The sequence below is a fragment of the Trichomycterus rosablanca genome, chromosome 16 (genome assembly GCF_030014385.1).
Source record: "Trichomycterus rosablanca isolate fTriRos1 chromosome 16, fTriRos1.hap1, whole genome shotgun sequence".
Lineage (NCBI taxonomy): Eukaryota > Metazoa > Chordata > Actinopteri > Siluriformes > Trichomycteridae > Trichomycterus > Trichomycterus rosablanca.
This window is the reverse complement of record NC_086003.1, coordinates 1,126,984-1,145,411: the sequence shown is the minus strand read 5'-3', so window position 1 is coordinate 1,145,411 and position 18,428 is coordinate 1,126,984. Positions and strand designations below refer to the sequence as shown.

The 18,428-nt window shown below is 47.0% G+C and overlaps 1 protein-coding gene across 1 annotated transcript in view; it reads right to left on the bottom strand.

The window, feature by feature from the left end:
- The window catches only part of arhgap24 (Rho GTPase activating protein 24), a 43,481-nt gene extending 25,261 nt beyond the window's left edge, over nucleotides 1-18,220 (bottom strand). Inside the window, exons 1-3 of the mRNA XM_063011151.1 lie at nucleotides 17,907-18,220; nucleotides 8,556-8,758; nucleotides 1,572-1,659 (exon numbers count right to left, since the gene is read on the bottom strand). Of these exons, the coding sequence (XP_062867221.1) occupies nucleotides 1,572-1,659; nucleotides 8,556-8,723 (256 nt within the window). The 5' untranslated portion in view covers nucleotides 8,724-8,758; nucleotides 17,907-18,220. The remainder of the gene's footprint in view (nucleotides 1-1,571; nucleotides 1,660-8,555; nucleotides 8,759-17,906) is intronic.
- Nucleotides 18,221-18,428: the final 208 nt, after the last annotated feature.

Genomic DNA, 18,428 nt, shown 5'->3' with positions numbered 1-18,428 from the left:
GAGCTCTGGGATGAACCGGAACATCTACTGAGACAGCAGTGCCCAGCCGTACATACTCTGTCATCTTTTAACCAAACGGGCACAAATTCCCATACACAGACACACTTCAGTCAGTGAGAAGCCACTCAGAAGAGCGGCTGTTGTAGCTGAACAGATCATGTAGAGGGCGCTCTACTGGAACGTCCGACAAGCTCATGGTCGAGTGTCCACATACTTTTGGCCATATAGTGGGAATTTGAACCCTGAACCCTGGATCCTAGCCACCCACCTCCAGGATCAGGTGAGCAGCAGTTCCGTGGTTTGTTTCATTAACGATCAATTTTCCACTGATCTGCAGGGATCGCGAACTAAAAACCTTCAGATGAGAAGCCCGGAGCTCTTTAACGTCTCTATAAACGCCGTCAGTGAGGAGATGCTGGGATTAATAACGGGTCCATTAAAGCCTCGTTAATACCAACGATTCTACAGCTCACTTTATTATACTGCAGGTGCCTCTTGGTAAACACACACACACGCACACACACACACACACACACACACACAGTTTCGGTTCCTCGTCTGCAGCCGTCCTGCTCTTTCACTTCCACACGAGTTCATCTGTTCAATCCCTCAGAGTCATGATTATCACAGTTACTGCATCAAACACCAGCGCATTCAAATGCCACCAGCGCATTCAAACACCAGTGCATTTAAATACCACTGCATTTAAATACCAGCGCCGTTCTCACACACATTTGCATTAGTTCTATGTTAAGCTGATTATTATGTTCTTGTTCTTTCAGTCTCAAACCTCAAAAACCGATGAGTGTTTGTTGGTGTTTGTTGGGAAGTGTTTGGGTTTGTTGTTGTAGGTGGTGTTTTCATTATAAAGACGTCAGTGTTGAACTATTTTCATCATAATTATTAATAGAAAATGTGTTCATTCACTGGTGTATGTTTTTGGTATTTAGTATTTTCTATACGGTGACCGGGTGTTTCTGCTTTAGTAAAATGTAAACTGCTATATAGTTCATGTTTTTTTAGTGTGTGGTTGGTGTTTCAGTAGCAGATGTTGGTGTTTGCTGGGAAGTGTTTGGGTTTGTTGTTGGTAGGTGGTGTTTTCATTATAAAAACGTCAGTGTTGAACTATTTTCATGAATTACAAGCACAATAACAGAATTATTATTATTTAATTTGTTTTGTCCGTATAAAATCAGATCGCTGGTGTTCGTCACGACACGCCATCTGATACCCCGATCCCAATAAACCCAGCTTCCTGTTTTCCTGGTTTCATTCCTCCAACAGCCCGAATCTGCCAAGATCCACAGATGGAGACTTGGAGACGGCGGTGATAAATCAGCCCGGAAGACTCGGATATACGGAGATGTTCTGCTAAACGACGAGTGCTCACCGCTCTGCAGGGCGCCCTGACAGACCAGTGAGAGGCTGGCAGCACTTCCAGAACTGCGAGAGCCAGATTTGAACTGCTACGTTCTCTGATTTTTGGTTTTGACTCAACACCCAAATTTGCACTCATGTGGACTCGACTTTACTGTGTCTCATATCCATGAAGCATTTTGTCAGATTCTTACCTGGAACCACCTCAAACAGGAACTTGCCGGGTTCGTCTCCATTGCTGGGGTGCTCGGTGACTCGGTTGCCCGGCAGAAAAATGGCACCCTGGAAAAAAACAAGGGGTAAAAAGAAGCGGTTAGAGCTCAGACTGTATAAATAACCTACAGTGAAGCAGAAATATACACCGATCAGCCATAACATTAAAACCACCTCCTTGTTTCTACACTTACTGTCCATGTTATCAGCTCCACTTACCATACAGAAGCACTTTGTAGTTCTACAATTACTGACTGTAGTCCGTCTGTTTCTCTACATGCTTTGTTGTTCTTCAGTGGTCAGGACCCCCACAGGACCACCACAGAGCAGGTATTATTTAGGTGGTGGATCATTCTCAGCACTGCAGTGACACTGACATGGTGGTGGTGTGTTAGTGTGTGTTGTGCTGGTATGAGTGGAGTTTTTAAACACCTCACTTTCACTGCTGGATGAGAATAGTCCACCAACCAAAAATATCCAGCCAACAGCGCCCCGTGGGCAGCGTCCTGTGACCACTGATGAAGGTCTAGAAGATGACCGACTCAAACAGCAGCAATAGATGAGCGATCGTCTCTGACTTTACATCTACAAGGTGGACCGACTAGGTAGGAGTGTCTAATAGAGTGGACAGTGAGTGGACACGGTATTTAAAAACTCCAGCAGCGCTGCTGTGTCTGATCCACTCACACCAGCACAACACACACTAACACACCACCACCATGTCAGTGTCACTGCAGTGCTGAGAATGATCCACCACCTAAATAATACCTGCTCTGTGGTGGTCCTGTGGGGGTCCTGACCATTAAAGAACAGGGTGAAAGCAGGTTAAAAAGCATTCTGAGAAACAGATGGACTACAGTCAGTAATTGTAGAACTACAAAGTGCTCCTATATGGTAAGTGGAGCTGATAAAATGTTGGTTTTAATGTTATGGCTGTTCGGTGTACATCACAGCAGGAAATAATAAACAATAACTGTGATGTTTTAGGGTTTGTTCCTGAATAAACAGTTCTGGTCAAGACCGGTGTTTATAAACTCCCATCATGCCTTAAATTACGGGTTACAGAACAGTTCAGAACAAACAGAACAAAACTCGTGCCCTCGTGAACCCGTGGAAAAGCACGACGCTCGTGTAAACACATGTTTACGCTTCTGTCTTCGTCCCGACCGAGTATTTTGGGTGGAGCGCTGAAGATGGTCAAAAGTTTACAAGCACTTGTATAAGACGTGATTTTTGTTTGTTTTACGTGTTTAAATGTTTGGAACAAAGTGTGACGTGTGTTTTCTGAAAATCTGATTATCCGGGTTTGAATCTCAGAGGTGCTATCGTTAGGCGTGGGAGAGGTGGCTGATAGATTGGTGCTCCGGGGGTCCAGGCTATTCTTGTCTCTGTGTTATATGAAGGAAAGGACTACAGATCCCATAATGCATTGCCGAAGCTGTTATATTATATAAGCTGTTGTATATAAATATATATTTATATTGACCCATTGACGAAGCTACTGAAAGATAAAGCCATTATTATTCTCGTTAAGCAACGAACCACGACCTGTATGACCCGACGGCTCGTTGATCTTCATCTGAACCCCACTCAGCGTGGGGCGGAGTGACCCACAGTGGTGTTCACTGTCCATAAACGTCCATAAACGTGAACCGGATCTGAGAGATCTGAGAGACGCTCCCTGCTGACAGAGCGGATTATTTTTATGAAGCTTAAACCTAAACCATCTAAGGAGGCCTGTATGAAGCCCCTGTGAAGCTCATTAACGAGCTCGTAAAGGTGATGGAGGGACTCGGACCACTTTCATGTCAGGATGTCAGGAAAACCTCTGAGCTTACTGTTTTATTTCTGCATTTTCTCCCTTTTTCTCCTAGTTTAGTTGTAGCCAGTTCCTGTTCCTCTGCTGGAGACCACAATCTTTCTACGAGGAGGGTATATTCTCCTGACTCCACTGACCCCTTCTTATCCGCCCGTACTTTGGTGGACGGAGAGTCATGCGCTGATCTCCACGTTCCTCCACTTCTGTACAGGCACCTTTGCTTACTAACCAGGGTCCTTACACAGCCTCAAAGACCCCGTCCACTTTTTATTTAGTCCCACCCAGCAGACTAGCGGCTGATTTTTATTTATTATCAGCTTATTATTATTATTATTATTTATTAATTATTATTATTATTATTTATTTGACCATATTAGTATTAATATTATTTATTATTACCTAATAATAATAATAATTATTATTATTATTATTTATTTTACCATATTATTATTAATATTATTTATTATTACCTTATTATTATTATTATTAATATTATTATTATTATTATTATTTATTACCTTATTATTATTATTTATTATTATTTATTGTCAAATTAATATTATTTTTTACAATCATTGTTATTAATGTTATTTAATTTATTAATCATTTATTATTATTATTGGTATCATTATTACTATATTTATTATTATTATTATATAGCGGCTGATTTTGTCTGCTGTGCTGTCTGCACTGCCGATCATGCCCGTCAGGGGGCGCCCAGCCGACCGGTAGCAGAGCTGAGATTTGAGGGTTAGAGATGCATAGTCGCCAGCCGTTTCTTTATACAGTGTTCAGTAGGGGTCGCTGTTGCTGCACCAATTAGGGGAATCCCTATTCCAGCCCTCCCTCCCTCAGTCACACAGGGTATTATGCTGCTGTGGCATCGTGCTCATCTCAGAATGTCAGAAACATTTTATTAAAAGCTGAAAAGCAAGAAGCAGCGTTGATTGAAGACTGGATTGGATTGTTGGATGTGGCTGAAACACCTGAACTTAGCAATAAAAGGGGCGTCTACATACTTTTGAAGCCATGCAACCAGCTGTACAGAAGGTCTAGAACACCTAGAACCATCATTCATCACTTGGTCCGTATGGTCAGTGTCTACTTCCTTGGTATCTCATCCCGTTAGGAGCTGCAAAGCACTGTGGGAAACGGATATATCATTCCACTGACAGTGCGGTTCCAGGGTCGTGCAGGAGTGATGAACGGCGCTCCGGCGCGGTCTGGACGGACGATTCGTTATGTCACCGTCAGTCCCTGTAATTACATTCCAGATCAGAGAAGGTTCCTGGTTCTGGTTTATGGAGCCACTGGGGTCGATGGGACAGATCTGAGAGAGAGAGGGATGATGGGAACACTGGTGATGAGGGACTTCCAGTCCGACAGTCCCTCAGGACGCAATTAGGGACAGACGTGGAACCATAAAAAGGTGCACAAACAGAGGTCAAGTAAGACTTTTTGTGCTTCACAGATGCCTTAACTTAACCCCACTAAACACTTTTGGGATGATTTAGAATCTCTTTAGACTCAACCGGTCCACTTCAAATCTAGTGAAAACCCAGAAGACCAAACAGTGGAGGCTGTTATAGCTGCAAAGAGGGAGGAAGCACAAAATGAATACACATGGTTTAGGAATGGGATGTAAAAAAAACCTCACGGTCAGGTGTCCACATATTTTTGGCTATAGAGTGTTCATTACATCATTTAGGTGATTGATATTTGTGATTGAAACATCCACTCAGGGGCTCAGATATTTTGGCAGGTGAACTCTGTGCCCTTATTAACTCTCAGTAATAAATTACGAGTGTTTCTGTTCTCGCCCCCTGAAGCACTCTCCCAAATGTGCTTTCTGAACCAGGATTTATACGAGGGGGTGAGTGGAGTAAGTTCCTGAGAAGGACGAAGTTTATTGCTCTGCTTGCCATCACACCGATTACTTTAGGAAACTATTATTTATAATCACCCTATTATTTATTATTATTATTATTATTATTATTATTATTATTATTATTTCTTCAGCATGTTCCCACTTTTTCCCAATTTAATCATATCTGTTTCCCCTGGTTATACCTCTCCTTCCCTTTGACACGTGCATTTGCTGACCGCTTCTTTTCACCTGCATGAGCAGGGTTCACGCAGGAATCAATACTGTGTACAAAGAGTCACACACCGATTCCCATTATCCCCCATCTAAGCTATCCTACTTATACGGGCACAGAGAAGTCACCAACTGTCGTCAGTCATAATCATAATCAGTAATGAAGGATTCAGAAGCTGCTTTGTATTGACGTCCTGCAGGAATGTTAGCGACTGTACGCTCGGCATCACAACAGCCTGGACTGTCTGAGCGTGAAGCGTGCGGGTATCTACACGGGCAGCTTTGTTTGTACAGGCGCCGCCCACGCGCCTGCTGTGCGTCTTTATCTGAACTTTAACCCCGGCTGTCGTTGCTCGGCACGGTACGGACGTCACGCACGGATGCAGGACGCAAAACACAGCGGATCTGGTCCTCGTACCAAACCTGGCACCAATTTTACGCTGGATGCCCTTCCTGATGCCACCTTCCTGTTTCTATTTGGGCTTGTGACCTGCACTGAGGTATGCACTGCTGATTCGGCCAATCATGTCCATACGGATGCCTGACCGGTTGATAGCATCAATAAGATTCGAACCCTGGTTAAAGTTAAGGGTTTCCTGGTTGAATCAGGCACCCACAGCGACCCTGACCAGGATGAAAGTGGTTGATCCCACCCTAAATACGATCCTAGCATTTGTAACCACTGTGAGTAAATATAGTGCAAGCAAGAGGGTTAAGGGCCTCGATCAGGGGCCCGACAGTGGCGACTTGGCTGCAATGGGATGGGACTTGAACCGGCGACCTTCAGAATTCCACACTGACTGAGAACATTTGCAGACGTGCGGAGCAGAAGGAAACAACAGATGCATTATGGGATGGCGGTTGTTCCAGCTGCCTGCCGCCCACCTCCGGGATTTTTGGAGGCCTGACCTTAAGTATGCACACACACACACACACACACACACACACACTGCTGGGAATGATGGGAAAATAAATCCACAGCGGTGACGTGGGACGATGCATCGCGCTGGAACTGCGGCGAGGTCGAACAGGAACACGAGCGCACACGGGCGCAGTCGAAACATCCTGAACATGCTCTCGTGTCCTCAGTTTTTCTTGTCAGTGGTGTAGGTGGTGCCGAGCTGCTGCTGAATCATATTTCTACCGGTTTGATAGTCGACTGTCACGTCACATGATGTCGATGTGGGGGCGGAGATGCACCCTAATCTGGCTGTACTTGTGCACCTCCAACCCCCGTGTTCCTAACTCGTCATAAATGCTGGCCTGGAATGAACGACCTCGGTCGCTAGGATCGTATCCTGCCTACGAAAACGTTTCCAGATTGCTTTGATTTTGGAACGAGTGCCTGACCGGGGTGTCCGGCAGGGTGGGCAGTGTTCTCGCCAGGCTAGCACTGACCACCATACAGCTACGCCATCGACTAAGCTTAGATAGATAGACAGATAGATTAGAAAGATAGACAGACAGACAGATAGCCGTCTGAGATCTTTCTACAATATCATGTACAGTAGATGGATTAAATAAAGATGAAAGAGAATAATCACGTCACTGATTCTTCTTTTTATTTTGGGTTTTACACAATAAAAGTCTCAATCAGCTTCTGGAAATGCGGTTTGTTCTTATTCATCCTGTAATCTGATTCTTTATCCTGTGTGATTGTAGGACGTCTAAACATTTAAGAAGAAAACTGCTATAAAGTTGCCTCGACCCCAAGCTAACGCGGGACGGGACTTTACTCCCTCTCCGACTTCCTTCTCTGTCTGGTTTTCTACTCGGATTCACTACCAGAAAATATTTTTGTCGTGTTTTTTTCCCCCCAGACTGAAGCTCTGATTCCTTTTCCAGAGGGTTTTGGGATCTAAATCAGTGCCGGATCAAAACCGGGACATGCAGGAGTGAAGAACTTTCCGGAGGTCACGTGAACGTACGACTTACGACTGAACCTTCACTTGGCTACCACTGTCCCATTAAAAACTGACCAGTGTGCAGGGTGTTTTTTTTTCTATCAGATTTCTATCAGAATCAGATAATGGAAGTCCGACTGTACCAGCTTCTGTTTTTACCAGGTTTAGGCATGTCCAGTTCCCCTCTACAACCCCCTGCCCATCCCAACACCACCCTCAATCACTGGACTTAGCAATTTGGTAACGTTTGTGGCATCTAGTGGATTCTTTTATTCAATGATGACAATACAGTTCCAGCAAGTGAGGGTTAAGAGCCCTGCTCAGGGGTCCAACAGTGCCAACTCGGTGATGATGGGTCCCCGTTGGCACAAGTGAAGCCATCGGGTTCTTCTCACCCATCAGTGGTGGACTCCTAAACATGCCCGGAAGAACATGCTAGCCCGACGTGCCCCTTTTACCCCTGTAGGTGCAGGTGTTCCGAACACGACGCCTCCAGCCTCCCGAAAACACTTCAAAGCTTTTCATCAGCTCACAGAGGCGGATTATCTAACGCGGTCGGGGGCTCGTTTCAAACGGGGGGCGCCACGAGCCGCCATCCGATCCTTTCGGAGCTGGAATGACCCCGTGGGCTCGGAGCGAGCCGTAACAGGGCGCCGACGGTGTGAAATAAAGCCGCGGAACAGCGCGCAGCATGAAAGGCCGGAGGAGGACGGGGGCGTGAAACGGAGAGGATGATTTTGGGAGAAGCGACGGTCACTGTTAAGGCTGGATTTTTTTTTTAAGAAGGTGAAAGCCGGGTCACTCTCTCCACACCTCCTCTGATCTGGGTTTGATGTCGGTGTGTGTGTGTGTGTGTGTATGTGTGTGTGTGTGTGTGTGTGAGCCTTTGATGTTCTCAGTCGGACGTCTCTCTAGCTTTCCGTCAGCATTTTATTTACTAATCACTTCATCCTGGTCACAGGCACAGTAGGTCAGCCAAGAACAAACCTCTGGGTTCGAGGTTGAGCATCACCCACCGACCTATTAACAAACCCAATTACCACCTCAGCTACGACACAAATCTCCACAGACACACTCCAAAATCTCACAGAGGAGCGATCGCTGTATGGAAAGAAATCCCCACAGACACACTCCACTCACTCACCAGCGCTTTGGTCTCGTCCTCGTCTTTGTAGTAGTAGAGCTGCTCGCCGCGCAGCACGAACCAGCGCGTGTGCCACGTCTTGACGAAGCCGCCCTGCTTCCTCAGCCAGCCGCAGCGCAGCGCCTTCTGCTGGAGGCCGACGCCCGCCGCGTCCGCCAGCTCCTCCATTCCCGCCGCTGGACCCACGCGGTCACGCCTTCACGCTGGAACAGAACGATAAGACGATCATCGCCATGTTTGTAACTGAAGCCGCTTCAGTTTTATCCGTTCGTGTTTGTTTACAACATTTTCAAAAGATTTCCAGTGATTCAGAGTTTCCGGGGAGTAACTGCGAGTGTGTGTGTGTGTGTGTATGTGTGTGTGTGTGTGTGTGTGTGTGTGTGTGTGTGTGTGTTTGTGTTTCGTCTGAATGTTGATGCAGCACTTTTGAGTCTGTATTTCCTGTTTCTGGCTTTTTGACGCCTCCAGTGTCCTGCACAGAGCCCTGAGCTCAGCTCCACTCAACAGCTTTGGGATGAATCGGAACACAGACTGATCGATTAGTGCCCTGCACAAAGAATGAGCATAAATTCCCACAGCCATACTTCTCAGAAGAGCGGCCGTTGTTCTAGCCAAAGAGATTGCACAGAGTGAACGTTATCATGAGCGCCTGAGCTCACTGTAGCTCATTTGACTAAGGAGAGGAGCATCCTATGCTTTGCAGCAACAGTTTAGGGAAGGTCCTTTCCTGTTCCAGCATGAGCAAGCTCTATGAAGAGTGCTGAGCATCTCAAGGAGGAGGACGGCAACCACTAAAAAGGAGCAACTGAACTGCATTAAGTCTTTAAGTTACGTTACTTTGGGTGTGTGATGAGGCAGCCAACCATCACAAAGGCATGACGGTGTAATGAAGCGGAAAATCAACCCACAGTTGCATTTCAAATCTTGTGTAAAGCCCTCCCAGAGGAGTTAATGCTGCTATAGCCTAACAGGAACAAATCCCCACAGATGCACTCCAAAATCAAAAAAAAAAAAAAGAAGAGCCCTGACCTCGAGTGATCAATACAAATGCTTTCATGTTTTGTTCTACTAAATGGGCACAAATTCCTACAGACATACTTCATGTAAGTCTTGTGAGAAGCTTCTCAGAAGAGCGGCTGTTGTTCTAGCTAAAAAGGTCATTTTAATACAAGCTCATGCTCAGGGGTCCAAATACTTTTGACCGTATTATACAGTGTACATGTGTCCAACTTTGCAACAGTTTGGGGAAGGCCCCTTTTGTATAAAGTGAGGTCAATAAAGACGCGCTTTGACAAGTTTGGCAGGAAGGAACTCCAGCGAAGTGGAGGTGATATAGAACTTTTGGGATGAATTAGAACTCTGACAGTAAGCCAGGTCTTCACGTTTTACATTATATTAAAGCTCTTTTGACTGAACAGGCACAAATTCCCACACACAGACACACTTCAAAGTCTTGTAGAGACAAAGCAGAAGCTTCTTAGAAGAGCGGCTGTTGTTCCAGGTTTTCGAAACGGGACGTCTGACAATCTCACGCTCAGGTGTCCAGATACTTTTGACCACATGTGGATGTAATAAATATTCCTGCTGACTGACTGTATGGCGGGGTCACTAAAGCCGTCGGTCATCATGTGATTATGAATCTGAAGTTTCTCCGGCTGCTTTTAATCAAAGCGTGCATTCATCTCTGACCTTCCACGACTCACCATCCCAAAAAAACATCTAATAAAAAATTCCACAGCAGGCTGGCAGGTAACAGCAAAACAACAGAGACGCCCTCACAGCCCTCATCATGCCCCTCATCATGCCCCCGCCGTGCCCACATAAACACCCACACCGGGTTTCACTTCTTCCTAAAACATGATTCATTCCGTCCAGGATCAAAACACGTCTGGAAGTTCCAGTGCCACCCTCTTCTTGAATTTTGGGATTTCGGATTTCATGTGGAACAGTGTGAAGTTTACAAGCTTTAAAATGTCGTCCTGTTCTCTAAACTACATTCACAAAATTTCCCTCCCAATTTAGTCGTATCCAATTAACCAATCATAATGTACTGTGGGGTCAGCGGGAAGAGGGGCGGAGTCTAAGAGCTGTAACACACAGAGTATATTTAATATGGGATTTTAGAGTTCAGGGTTTAAGGTTTAAGGTTGGGTTTAGGGTTTAGGGTTTAAGGTTTAGGGTTAGGGTTGGGTTTAGGTGTTAGGGTTTAAGGTTAGGGTTTAGGGTTAGGGTTTAAGGGTTAGGGTTAGGGTTTAGGGATTAGGGTTAGGGTTTAAGGTTTAGGTTTAGGTTTAGGTTTAGGGTTAGGGTTGGGTTTAGGTGTTAGGGTTTAGGGTTAGGGTTTAGGGGTTGGGGTTAATTTTGGGGGGTAAGGGTTTTGGGTTTAGGTGTTAGAATTAAGGTTTGGGATTAGGGTTTAAGGTTTAGGGTTTGGGGATAAAAGTTAGGTTTAAAGTTTAGGGTTTAGAAATAGGCTTTAAGGTTTAGGGTTTAGGGTTAGAGGTAGGTTTAGGGGTTAGGGTTTAAGGGTTAGGGTTAGGTTATCGTATATCATATATATAATTTCCTGGTCAGGGTCACAGTGAGTCCAGTTCTACCTGGAAGACTAGAAGCTCCTGTACCGTACAGAGCAACACATTTATTCGTCCTACAGCTATAGCAGCGATTGCTCCTCTGTGAAGGTTTTACACGAGATTTTGGAGTGTGTCTGTGGGGATTTGTTCCTGTACAGCTATAGCAGCAATCTGGGCAATGCAAAGCAGCTAATTAGGGTGGAGAACATGCCAGATATTCTACACACGGTCAATGAAGGTGGGATTTAAACCCAAGATGTTTCTTCTTCTTCAGCTCTCCCAGTCTGACCAGTATCCAAACCCCCCTCACGTCCCACAAAGCACCAGTCTGACCAGCTGGAAAAAGTTCCTCAGTTCCTCACAGATCCTCCTGTTCACTTTCCCAGCAATAAAAGGAGCAAACAGAAGCCTCGGAGCAAACAGCAGCCCCCGTTTTTTGGGCTGACGGGGTTCCTCACATTCCCACGCGCTGAGTAAACATGCTGAGCAATCAGACCGAGCTCACCACGGTAAAACGAACCGCCAGCTGGACGGCGGATGCTCAGGTCGAACCCCGGCGTCGTGTTTACGAGCCTGGAGGGACGACGTCCCAAAAAAAGAGGTGATTTATTAAAGGTCGTGACTCGGTGGGTCATCAGTTCTAAAATCCTGGTGCTGCGTTACAGAAACCAAACCCTGGAATCTCACCGCGGTTCCAGACTGGAGCTCATTCAGAACCGGAACTTAACCGGGAAACACTGGGCATGGTGCCAGTCCATCTCAAAGGTCACCTGCACAGAGCCCTGACCTCAGCCCCACTAACAGGCTTCTCACTAAAGTTTGAAGTGTGTCTGTGGGAATTTGTGCCCACTCGGTCAAACGATATCAGGATTTGTACGTCTGGACGCTGATCGATAAGTCGATGTTCCGGTTCATCCCAGAGTTGATGAGTGGGGCTGGGGTCAGGGCTCTGTGCAGAACACCAAGGTTTCCAGTCATGCTGGAACAGGAAGGACCTTCCCTAAACTGTTGCTGCAAAGTTGGAAGCTTAAAACACATGAATGTAATAATTAGAAGGGGCGTCCCGATACTTTTGGTACATTTTTATTATCTCTGTCTACATCGTAACTGCAGACACCTGTCTGTCTCTCTATGTGTCTACATAGTTACGTCTCGGCGCGGCAGCTGCTGCTCTCTCTCTCGTGTGTGTGTGTGTGTGTGTGTGTGTGTGTGTTTGTGAGTGTGTGTGTGTGTTTTAGGTGGTCTTAATATAAACACACACACACACACACACACACACACACACACACAGACAATAAAGATCCTGGTTGCGGCTTTTCTGCCGAGACATTTCGTACACGTGTCATGGTCGAAGGAGAACATACAAAACACCGGACAGACCAGTTACAGACACAGATGAATGAATTGTAGTCAGGGTTGCAGTGGGCGCAGGACCCACCCCAGGGTTCGAGGTGGAAATGCACCCTAAACAAAGCACCGATCAATCAGGGTTATGGTACATTTCCACTGTGAGCAGTTAGGGGTTAAGGGCCTCGCTCAGGGGCCCAGCAGTTGCTATGGTGGGGCTTCAGCAAGTGGGAATGTGAGGAACCTTCCGTCCCCTCACATACAGGCCCCGTCCCCTTCAGAGGGGACCACATGCACCTGATTAAACGTCGGAGCCGCATGCTAATGAGTTAGCGAGTTGAATCAGGTGCGTTTGAGATGAAGACGCCCGGGAGCTAAAACTCCCCCACACCCCCCTGCAGAAACGCCACCCGGCTGCTGGGTTCGGTGCTCTGTGGCGGTGTGGCAGGGTGGCAGTGTGGCGGTGTGTGTGTGGATATTTTCGGGTGAGAGAGGGGATCGTAGCGGCTGCCCGGGTGACCGTGACGTTTCATTTCTGCATTTCTGACTTTCGCACTTCTGCTGTTAGTCCTGTGTGTCAGGGGTCACTGAGGGTCCAGGATCCAGTGTGTGTGTGTGTATCTGTGTGTGTGTGTCTGTGTGTGTGTGTGTGTGTGTCTGTGTATCTGTGTGTATCTGTAAGTGTGTGTGTGTGTGTGTGTGTGTGTGTGTATCTGTATGTGTGTGTGTGTCTGTGTATCTGTGTGTGTATCTGTGTATCTGTGTGTGTATCTGTAAGTGTGTGTGTGTGTGTATCTGTATGTGTGTGTGTGTCTGTGTATCTGTGTGTGTATCTGTGTATCTGTGTGTGTATCTGTAAGTGTGTGTGTGTGTGTATCTGTGTGTATATCTGTAAGTGTGTGTGTGTGTGTATCTGTAAGTGTGTGTGTGTGTGTATCTGTGTGTTTATGTGTATCTGTGTGTGTATGTGTGTGTATCTGTAAGTGTGTGTGTGTGTATCTGTATGTGGGTGTATCTGTGTGTGTAACTGTGTGTGTATGTGTGTGTATTCTTTGTGTGTGTGTATCTGTATGTGTGTGTCTGTGTATCTGTGTGTGTATGTGTGTGTATCTGTGTGTGTGTGTGTGTGTATCTGTGGGTGTGTGTGTATCTGTGTGTGTGTGTATGTGTGTGTGTGTATCTGTGTGTGTATCTGTGTAACTGTGTGTGTATGTGTGTGTATTCTGTGTGTGTGTTTATGTTTATGTGTTTGTGTGTCTGTGTGTGTTTGACAGTGTGTGTTTATGTTTACGTGTGTGTGTGTGTATCCGTGTGTGTGTGTGTCTTTACGTTTATGTGTGTGTGTATCTATATGTGTGTGTGTGTGTGTGTGTGTGTGTGTGTGTGTGTTTGTGGGTGTGTGTCTGTCCAGCTCTTGAGTCTGAGGGAGGGACGGTCGTAGGGGTTCCACATAATTGCTGCTTGATTTTGTCTGCACCCCCGATTGTGCAGAAAATCCTGCCGCGCCACCTGGGTGCCCACAGCGTTTATTCTACCAGCTGAAGCGTTTTTTGAAATGACAGAAGTGTCAAAAATAACCACCAGCCGCCGCGTCGTTCCAAAAATAATCGCCGTGCCATGATTCAGACGCACGACTTCACTTCCTCTCGCTTCTCTTTTCCACTTCCACGTCCACTCCCTGCTCAGAATGCCGGACCGGTCAGCGACTGGGAAATAAAGTCGTCAAACTAAACCCATCTGAACACCAGCCGACTGACGTGCTGCTGAAATAGTCCCCGGGCCGCCGAACGTGGCCCCCGCGAGACGTCTGAGGGACGTCAGTGGTGTCTGGTGCCAGGGCGGCACAAGCGGGCATTCAGATTCTGTTTGGCAGGGGGTGAAGCACCAGAACTCCAAATAAGAGGGGCGTAAGAGGGGCGTCCACATATTTTTTACCGAATCATTGCCGAAATGTCTGGTGTAGATTCGGCACGTCCCGGGTTTTACTACGGTGCTTCACGCTCCCACACGACAGTCACTGAGAGGTGTAATAAATCCTTTACATAAAGGTTATTACATGCTTCTGCAGCAACAGTTTAGGGAAGGACCTCTCCTGTTCCGGCTTGACTGTGCCTTGAGTAATGATGAAAAGCTCAGCTGAACTATACGAACGCTTACTTTTTTCTGGGGTTTCCTCCGGACGCTCCGGTTTCCTCCCACAGTCCAAAGACGTGCAGTCAGGACAGGTGTGGGTGTATGTGTGTGTGTCTGAGGGTGGGTGTGTGTGTCTGTGAGAGTGTGTGTGTTTATGTTTGTGTGTATCTGAGGGTGTGTGTGTGTACGTGTGTCTGTGTGTGAGTATGTGTCCATGTGTGTGTGTGTCTATGAGTGGGTGTGCGTATCTAAAGGTGGGTGTGTGTATCTGAGGGTGTGTGTGTATCTGTGAGTGTGTGTGTCTGTGTGTATGTGGGTGTGTGTATCTAACGGTGTGTGTCTGTGTGTGTGTGTATATATATTTGTGGGTGTGTGTATCTGAGGGTGTGTGTGTGTGTGTGTGTGTGTGTGTCATGTAATTGACAGGCGACCTGTCCAGTGTTTTCTGCCTTTCGTCCAATGAATCAGACCCACTGTGACCCTGACCAGGATAACGCGCCGGTAAAACAGACAGTGAATAAATGAATAATAGGTTTAGCTTTGTGTTAGCTACCAAGCGAACTAGCATGTTGCTGAAGGTGGCTAACACAGAAGCTAGTTTCTTCTTCTTCTCTGCTCTGTTTGATTTCCTGTTGTTCTGCTTCTCTCGAGTATCACAATCCTGAGCAGCTGATGGTAACCTGATCCGACCTGCAGCGTAACCACTGTACTGAACCTTCAGACGCAACAAAAGCGCCTCTATTCACGCTCACATACACACATACACACACTCACCCACACACACACACACACACACACACACTCAGAGCTCATACACACACACACTCACACACACACCCTCCATAACTCGACAATATGAACATGATGACAACACATATCTCCATACAGAGCTCATACAGCGTCTGTGTGTGTGTGTGTGTGTGTGTGTGGTAGCAGAATAGCCACGTGCTCCCCAACAAACCAAAAAACCAAAAAACCACATCAAAGCATTTTTGGGTCTCTGAGCGACCGATTCGTTCATCAAGATCCATCCAGACATTTCACTACAAACGACAAACATTAAAGGAATTTGTGTGTGTGTGTGTGTGTGTGTGTGTTTGTGTGTGCGTATCTGTGTGTGATTGTGTGTGTGTATCAGTTGATGTGTGTGTCCTTGTGAGTGTATATCTGTGTGTGTGTGTCCGTGTGTGTGTGTTTTTGTGTGTGTATTTGTGTGTGATTGTGTATGTCCTTGTGTGTGTATATCTGTGTGTGTTCGTGTGTGTGTGTTTTTGTGTGTGTGTATATGTGTGTGTGTGTCTGTCTGTGTGTACTTGTGTGTGTGTATCTGTATGTCTGTGAGTGTCTATGTATTTATGTATGTGTCTTATGGGTGTGTCTGTGGGCGTGTGATTGTGTGTGTGTGTCCGTGGTTGTGTGTTTTTGTGTGTGTCTGTGTGTATACGTGTATATGTGGGGGTGTGTGTGTGTGTAACTGTCGGTGTGTGTATCTGAGGATTGGTGTGTGTGTGTGTGTGTGTGTGTGTGTGTGTCCATAAGTGTGTGAGTATCTCTGTGTGTATTTGTGTGTTTGTGTTTGAGTGTGTGTGTATCTGTGGTTGTTTGTGTATGTCTGTGGGTGTGTGTGTCTGTGGGTGTGTGTGTCTGTGAGTGTGTGTGTATCCGTGTGTATCTATGGATGTGTTTTTGTGTGTGTATGTGTGTGTGTCTGTGTGCATCTGTGGGAAAGTCACACACTGATCTGGGGACAGCAGTAGCTCAGTGGTTAAGGAACAGTACTAGTAATCAGAAGGTTGCAGGTTCAAGCCCCACCACTGCCAAGTAGTCGCTGTCTGGCCCCTGAGTGAGGCCCCTAACCCTCAACTGCTCAGTCTGTATTCAGTTTGGATAAAAGCGTCTCTGTGCAGCGCATCGATCAGCCAGCAGGGGTCGTACCTGCAGCAGTTATGAGGAACCCACTATGACCCTCCCTCAGACACCAGATCATGTACCGTACCGGACAGGCGCTCATCCCGCTGTTAGCATAGATTATTATAGCAATGACGACGCACGAGTCCATAAATATTAGCGGCAGGTTTTTCCAGGAGATAATAAAGTCTCACGTACCATGGCTTTAAACAAACACTCGCGTGTTCATTTCTCAAGCTAATAATGCGCCGCCGCGGCTGAGTCACGTCTGCCGGGTTCAGTTCTGTCAACACGTCAGCGCTGACGGTTCGAGGAGTGAACCGCTCATTAGCGGCTCTGGTGTGTGTGTGTGTGTTTTCACCGGTGTTTACACACACACACACACACACACAACCCAGGAAGGTTGGAGAGACGCTACAGTTCAGTCTTGGATGACGTGAAAGCAGAGGGAACAACAGTTAGGTGAGTGTGTGTGTGTGTGTGTGTGTGTGTGAGTGTGTGAGTAAGTGAGTGAATGCGTGTGAGTGTGTGTGTGAGTGAGGGAGTGTGTGAGTGAGTGTGTGTGTGAGTGAGTGTGTGTGTGAGTGTGTGTGTGAGTGTGTGTGTGAGTGTGTGTGTGAGTGAGGGAGTGTGTGAGTGAGTGTGTGTGTGAGTGTGTGAGTGTGTGTGTGAGTGAGTGTGTGTGTGTGTGAGTGTGTGTGTGAGTGAGGGAGTATGTAAGTGTGTGAGTGTGTGTGTGTGTGTGTGAGTGTGTGTGTGAGAGAGTGAGTGTGTGTGTGAGTGTGTAAGTGTGTGTGTGTGAGTGTGTAAGTGTGTGTGTGTGAGTGGGCGAGTGATCTGGTGAATGTGTAGGTGTGTGTTGCCCTGCAATGGATTTACCCCATCCAAGGTGCCATCCTACCTTGTGCCAATACTCTCGTACCCTTGGGTGGCACCGGACCCACTGCAGTCCTGACCAGGATGGAAACGAACATGTGACATTATTTGAACGAGCGGTTCCTCATATCTCCTCGTATCACCTGTATCATCTCAGACTCCTACAGGAACACCATACACACCCCCCCCAACACACACACACACACACACACCCCCCCAACACACACACACACACACACATTCACGGTGGCATTTGGTTCTAAGACAGTCGAGCCACTAATCCACTAAAAGACAAAACCATCCGTTCTGTCCAAATATTGTCACGTGTTCATTTTCAGGATCTGTTCCATCCTGGTCAGGACTGCAGTGGGTCCGGTGCCACCCGGAAACCAAGGGTACAAGGGTACAAGGGTATAAGGGTTGCACCTTGGAAGGGTGTTTAAACCCATCGCATGGCAACACACGCCTAAACATTCACCCAATCACTCGCTCTAATCCCGACTCACTCTCCTACCTGTCAAGACCCCGGTCCAGGTCCTCCAGGGTGAAAGATCAAAGGGATAAAAAGTCCAGAAAGAGGCGCTGTCCCAAAAATAATGAATCCTGTCGCCTGTCCTCCCGAAATCCACACAGAGACAGACAGACAGCGCCGAGAGAGAGAGACAGGGGACTGTCATGAAGTTTTCGCCTGACAGCTCACACCATCTGCGTGCCGGAGGTCCCTGGGGGTCTCTGATGGGTGTGTGAGGGGGGGAGAGGGGGGCGAGGGTGTGACAGCGCTCTAGACCGCCACCCAGGACCCTTCGCCACTCACACACACTCACACACGGTCATACACACCCACCGTGAGCTGCCGTGGATCACCGAACACACACTGCCAGCGCAGGCCAGCGGAGTCCTCTATCAGACGCTCGGCGCTGGACGAGCGAGAGAGAGAGAGAGAGAGAGAGAGAGAGAGAGAGAGAGAGAGCGAGGGGGGCGAGAGAGGGGTGTAGGAGGGGGGCCGGTCGTGCCTCTGTTTGAGGAAGTGTGTGAT